This window comes from Atta colombica, unplaced genomic scaffold (genome assembly GCF_001594045.1).
Source record: "Atta colombica isolate Treedump-2 unplaced genomic scaffold, Acol1.0 scaffold166, whole genome shotgun sequence".
Taxonomy (NCBI): Eukaryota; Metazoa; Arthropoda; class Insecta; order Hymenoptera; family Formicidae; genus Atta; species Atta colombica.
Genome location: NW_017259257.1, coordinates 1,132,680 through 1,139,226, shown reverse-complemented (window position 1 = coordinate 1,139,226; position 6,547 = coordinate 1,132,680). Strand labels below are relative to the sequence as shown.

The 6,547-nt window shown below is 30.4% G+C and overlaps 2 protein-coding genes across 2 annotated transcripts in view; both read left to right on the top strand.

Annotated features, from left to right (window-relative positions):
- The window catches only part of LOC108686212 (transmembrane channel-like protein 5), a 3,837-nt gene extending 752 nt beyond the window's left edge, over nucleotides 1-3,085 (top strand). The window contains 9 exon segments of the mRNA XM_018191374.1: nucleotides 215-303; nucleotides 387-706; nucleotides 784-935; nucleotides 1,151-1,235; nucleotides 1,309-1,457; nucleotides 1,526-1,916; nucleotides 1,975-2,657; nucleotides 2,733-2,869; nucleotides 2,961-3,085. Of these exon segments, the coding sequence (XP_018046863.1) occupies nucleotides 215-303; nucleotides 387-706; nucleotides 784-935; nucleotides 1,151-1,235; nucleotides 1,309-1,457; nucleotides 1,526-1,916; nucleotides 1,975-2,657; nucleotides 2,733-2,869; nucleotides 2,961-3,085 (2,131 nt within the window).
- Nucleotides 3,086-4,167: 1,082 nt separating this feature from the next.
- LOC108686250 (dynein heavy chain 3, axonemal) overlaps nucleotides 4,168-6,547 on the top strand; it is a 14,802-nt gene continuing 12,422 nt past the window's right edge. The window contains exons 1-5 of the mRNA XM_018191456.1: nucleotides 4,168-4,689; nucleotides 4,807-5,030; nucleotides 5,453-5,722; nucleotides 5,849-6,211; nucleotides 6,317-6,527. Of these exons, the coding sequence (XP_018046945.1) occupies nucleotides 4,168-4,689; nucleotides 4,807-5,030; nucleotides 5,453-5,722; nucleotides 5,849-6,211; nucleotides 6,317-6,527 (1,590 nt within the window). The remainder of the gene's footprint in view (nucleotides 4,690-4,806; nucleotides 5,031-5,452; nucleotides 5,723-5,848; nucleotides 6,212-6,316; nucleotides 6,528-6,547) is intronic.

Sequence of the window (6,547 nt, the reverse complement as noted above, 5' to 3'; positions counted from 1 at the left end):
AGATATATATATATATATATATATAGTTAATATTTATCTTTTTTACTTGTGTGGATGAAATGATTGCTAGCCAATGACTGTTTTTTTAATGAAGGAATATTTTGATAAAAAGTGAGTTTATAGTTTAGATATTTTCAATTGTATACCAAGCATTTGTAAAATTATTTTTTTTTTAGGACATAATTTAGAATTAAATATCAGTTGATTTTATCAGAATGTCTTTTGAAATTCAAGAAGCAGAATTTTGTGAATCTTTTAGTCAATCTATTCAAATGGAACAGCTACTGCCAATGGAATTAGGAAGTAAGTGTAGCTTTTGAATGTCTGATGATTTAAAATTTTTATAAAATTTCTATGTGTATAAAATAAAATTTAAATATTTCTAGGAAAACATGAAGGGATGCTAGATGATCTAAACTCTATTATTCCATATGCTACTTTGAGAATGCGCAATGTTGCTCATTTATCTAATGAAGAATGTGCTAATGCTATTGCCAGTCACCTGCAATCAAGCGAAAAGTTTATGCATGATGATCCCAAGTTGGAACAATTTAGAATGGAAACAGTGAGAACAATACCACAGTGCTTCGCTGTGAAACAATCTGTTAAGTCACAGCTATTGGAAACTGTTAACCAAAAAACAACAAAAAGATCAATTAGTTGTTGGAAATTGTTTAAATATAATGTTAGTTTAAAGTTTGCAAAGGTAATGTTCATTTGTTGGAGCTCTTACCTTTATATTATGTGTAAAAAAATAAGAAAACTTGGATTTTGTTTATATAGATTTGGGTAACAATGCAGAACTTCCTGTCAACAATGAAATTATGGCATCGAACAATAAAAACTATTGAGAGTCATCATGGAAGTGGTATAGCAACATACTTCAAATTCTTGAGATGGTTACTCTTTCTTAATACAATTTCCTGTATTTTGAGGTAAATACATTTTATTTCATTTTTTTGTAAAGTTATGTTTATAAGTACATTTTTATATAAAAATTTGAACTAATTTAAAATTATTTAAAATTAAAAGAGTTTTAAAAATGTTCATAATTCTCATTTATTTGATGCGCAAATACAAAGTTCTTTATACATATTATTATATTAAATGAAATAATCAAAACGAGATTTTGATGAATATTTATTTGCAGTGTATCTTTTATTGTGATTCCGCAATCACTGGATCAAGTATATGTATCAAACGATATTAAAGTACTGGATTTTTTAACAGGCAGTGTAAATTTAATTATTATTTTATTATGAGCATGTTCTAAACATAGCGTACATATCACAATATTTTGGTTTGCAGGGCTTTTTATCTCACACAATAATGTATTATGGTTTTTATTCCAACGGCACAGTAGATGTATCATTTGGAACCAAATATAGCATTCCATTTGCCTATTTCCTAACGCTGCTTTTTTGTTATATAGTTACATTTGTTATACTCTCTCTCAAGTATGTGTGATAAAATTAATAAGATTAAAGTTATTCAATTTAATTGAATGTAATAATAATTTTTTCAGTGTCATATCCTCTTATAGAAAGTCTTATATCGAAACACGCGGAAAAGTACACAATTTATATAGCAGCAAAATATTTTGTGGATGGGACTTCAGTATATCTTCACCAAAAACTGCTGTTTTGCAATCAGCATCAATTTATAAAGAACTAGAAGAACTATTAGCAGAAACAAAGCAGCATATGCGTTTGCATTGGTGTACTAAATTTTTATTAATTATAATACAATTTGTTGTGACGTCTATTATTATATTTATGATTTTTGGTGCTGGTGCACTTGTTTGGATTCTGTTAAGTTATTACAACATAGAAGCGACTGTAACTATCTCGATTATGATTGTGCCAATAGCCATTACCGCCATCATTCATATTTTTCCAGCGATTATCTCCTACCTAGTAAGTAGCCTACATTTTCTGTTGTAAAAATAATTGATTATAATATTGATATTTTTAGGCATCGCTAGAACGCTACAGTAACAAACGTACGGAACTTTATGTAACAATTGTCAGAAATTATGCAGTTGCTGCGATAATAATCGGGACTTTATTCGTCTTCTGGATAATTCACAGTATGTCACATTGTTGGCAAACACACTTAGGAGAAGAGATTTATCGACTTATTATACTGGATTTCATTGCTTCGCTATTTGGAGCATTTTTGCATTTTACACGTTCTGTGCTGTACAAAAGATATTCAACAAAAGTCGGGAAATTGGAATTCGATATCGCTCGCAGTACATTAAATCTCATTTACAATCAGATGCTCTTTTGGATGGGATTTTATTTTAGTCCGTTAATATCTGTTATGATCATGATAAAACTAATTTTTACGTTTTACATGAAGAGATATGAGCTGAAAAGATACTATCAGAGACCATCGCAGCCTTGGCGAGCGGCACAAACACAAACATTGTTCTTAGCTCTCACATTTCTCAGTATTATTGTAATATTATTCACGATAGGATATGTTATCACAAATGTGAAAAGTGATGAATGCGGACCATTCAGAAATCATCTTCATACTTGGGATTTTATTGTCGATGGGATGTTATCATTGAAAAGAGACAGCACATTCTGGAGGGTTATTTCGGAACTTGCCTCACCAGTAACCAGTGCTGTAATATTGATCGGCATGAGGTAGATTTATAATTATGAATCTAAATATAATGAATTTATATTAAATATTTATTAACTAAGTATTTTTATTAAAAGTATTGCAGTGTATTGTTTAAGAGCAAAAGCAGAAGCGAGTAAGGAAATATCACAAATTTTTTCCAACATACTCCTTCTTCAATCTCAAGATAAGCAATTTCTCATAAATAGTTTTGGTAAATGTGCTAAAAATAAACGTAAGTCACATTTGCTATTAAATTAGATTAGAAATAGAAAATAGATTATGTAATTAATTTCAACAATTTATGTATATTTTTCTTTTTTAAGGTACCTTTGTTCCTAATGAGATTAGTTTTGTCCAAGATATTAGGCATATTGAGCAAGATTATATAAATGAAGAAGCTTTACTTCATCGACATAACTTACCATCGACAAGTTTCGAAGAAAAATAGCTATAGTTATTAATATGAACTAGTTGACAATTTGATAACAAACTGCCAGAGTATATATTAGCCGATTTATTTTTTTCCTGTTTTATTTATACATTTAAATTGAGTTATTTAAAATATTTCATTTCGCGCGATTTTGCCAAAACCTGAACACTCAAGACTGTTACATGTATGATGAAATATTCTAGACACATTATGTTCAAAATGCAGATAAGACATCTTCAAGACATCTACATTCATAATGTTTGAATTATTTTATCAGATATAACGTTTTTGAGCGTTCAGGTTTTAGCAAAATTGCGCGCACGACAGAAGCAATACTTTTTTAATAACTGAGCGCGTCGCGGCACTGAGTGTCACAAAATTTGTTTTTCTAAAAGATCATTGATAATGCAGGTCTTTTTAACCGATCTTTGGTATTCCTCATTTAATGTTAAATTTTAATATTATATTTTATTATAAATATATTTTACTTGCTTTTGATGACTGTTCAATTATTTATCCAATTATAACTCTGAAATAATAAATTTGTGATGTGGCAATGCCACGCGAGGCTACTAACGTTTGACCGGGAGGCGCGCCCGGTTAAGAGTTAAATTAAATTAAATTTGGTTTAAAGTGTTTTGCCATTATCTATTTAATATAAGAAGAAATGTTATATTAGAAATAATTATTTTAATATAATATTTGACACAATATATACAAGTAATTTATTTAATTATATATTTACAGAAAATGTATATATAAACTAATTCTTTATTTTAGTATATAAAATATAAATATAAATCCACGAATTTGTTTTTTTTCCGGTCACTTTCAATAATTCCATCATCTCCGCGCCATGCCGTCGTCATAGTTACGTGATATAGATAGATGTAACATGTTGATTTGAGCTCAAGAGACATTATCTTTGTCGATTATACTTGTTTAATTAAATCTACTAATTATCTATTAACGTATAGTAATCCTATCAATTTTTCATCAAGAACTTATTTATACATTTTTTAGAATAAGAATGACATAAAAAGTGCCTTTGTATTTTCAATATGTTAACTTAAGTGACAGAGTTAAGTTAAGTGACAAAAATGGCTGAAAAGAAGGAGACAGATGGAACTTCGGACAAGATTCACACAATAGCGGGACATAAGGATTGTTCGTCATCAGGAACATTAAAAGCCCCGCAATTTTCAGAAAAGCAGCAATTGATACAAGAAACTTCGTGGACGAAAACTGTTCCGTATAAATATTGGCATAATTATGTGAAGCCTACCGATAGTATAGGCAGTATCTTCACACCTGGCGTGCACACATATCGAACTAGAACTTTAATTAGACGCGATGTCAAGCCTGTACGATGGCATCCTTTCGGAATCGATGGTGTGCTCGTAAGTCCGCCTCGCAGTTTCATTGAACGACACAATGAAGAAGTTAAACGAAGAGCCGCAGCCTTGGCTAAGAAAGAATGTGTGCCGAAAAATATAGTGAATTTGAGGGATTTACTGGATGATACATGGTTGCGGAAGAAACGTCAGAAGGCGAGAATCTTGAAGGAAAAAGAGTTATCTATACATAGGAGAAAGATAACAAAGCGAAGATTGGATCGCAAGGTAATGAGAGACGTTTGTGTAAATCTCACAAACACTTCGAATTAAAAAATTTGAATGTTTTAATTTTTTAATCCAACTAATAAATTTATATAAGAAAAATAACATCATATATTGTAGATGGTACGTTATATCGAGGCAGAAATGCCAAAATCTGTGGAAGAACAATTAGCCGAATTAATGGCAATAGTTGATGAGGAACAGAGGATAAAACCTGAGGATATTGCTAAAATAGTTTATCTTAGAGATTATTGCATAAGCGACCATCATCTGCAGCCGTATGATTACATTAATATTGATGCGGCGAAAAAGCGTATCATTGATAAATTGCAAGAACGTGAAGAGTAAGTAGATGTATTTATTAGTACTATAAGTAGATGTATACATAGTATTTATTTATTTATTTCTATGCTATTTTATTTCAAAAATAGTCTCTAAACTCAAATTTTTAGAACATGACTCACTACTAGTTTTAATATTAATTTTATTTAGTTTCCTAATTTGTTCATGTATATTCACAGTGTTATATTTTTATCGAAATGTTAAAATAAACAGTTAAAAAAATAAAAATTAAAAATTATTAATAATATAAAATAAAAAATTGAATATTCTGTATAACTATATTCTGTATAAACATTGAACTATAAAAGTACTAATACAATTGTACTAATACAAGTAGTAATATAATTATTAATTATTTAAAAAATACAAAATAATTTTACAAATAATGCTGAATTTATAAAATATTTTTATGTGATTCTTACAGCTTTGACGCTATAATGAAAAGTTTGGAATCAGAAATAATCGATGACTATAAACGAAGTCTTCGTAGCGCAATAGTGGATTATATTCTAATGGATTCTGATGAACGAAAACGTTTATGTATTGAAACAGTTCCTATTGAATTTCCTATTTTATACGTTCGCGCGCCAGTGCCTTGGCATCAGTCCAAAATCACAGCAAGTCATTCCATGCAACATATTCTTTTCATCGGCAATGAGATATTAAGAGACATCCGAGATTTATGGTATACAAAGTAAGATTATATGAGAAGCTAGTTAAAAGTTTCAAAATTTAATCTTTCCGTTCTATTGATGTTTAAATAATTTAAAATACAGATACATTGTGTTTTTATTGTCAAATATGATCTTCTCCGTTTTAGATATCGTCAAGTAAGAATAATTCACATGCAAGATTTCGGCGTGCTTCCTGTTCTGGCCGCGGAAATTAAACCAAGGCTCAATGCCCTGTGTGCTGCCGCCACTGATGTTCTCATTAAAGAATGGTTGGCCGATGTGGCGGAAATCTTTCTCGAGAAGAAATACGATTGGTCGCAGTATTTCGAGACACAGCCCGGTGCGTCCACTGCGATGATTGAGAAATATTTTCGCAGCGTTAATTCTTTATTGTCAAAACAATTACGAATCATGATAATAAAGACACTACAAGACGTGAAAGACTTCTTCATGCAGTATGATGCTGGCAATGCTTTCGAAGGAGACTATAAGGATCTCATGTTTCTCAAGTAAATTCAATTCCTCTTTGATATTTATATCAGAGTGTAATCGAAATTGCTATCTTTTAGATATTAGTTACGACGGATTCGAATACAATAGAAATTACATTGTAGCACTCCTTTCGTAACAGTAAAAGTGGAACCGGAACTTGGCACGACGAACTTACACTGCGAACCGAGCATTCTAAAGTTGCACAGCATAATCTCGTCATGTTTTGACAAGATTATTGAGGTAGGCACTATGATACCCAAGATTGAGACCATTTTGTTTCCGGAATTGAAAGATGCGGGTCACTTATTTCCTATTTCGCGATTCGAAGATACGGTAATTATAATATATATATA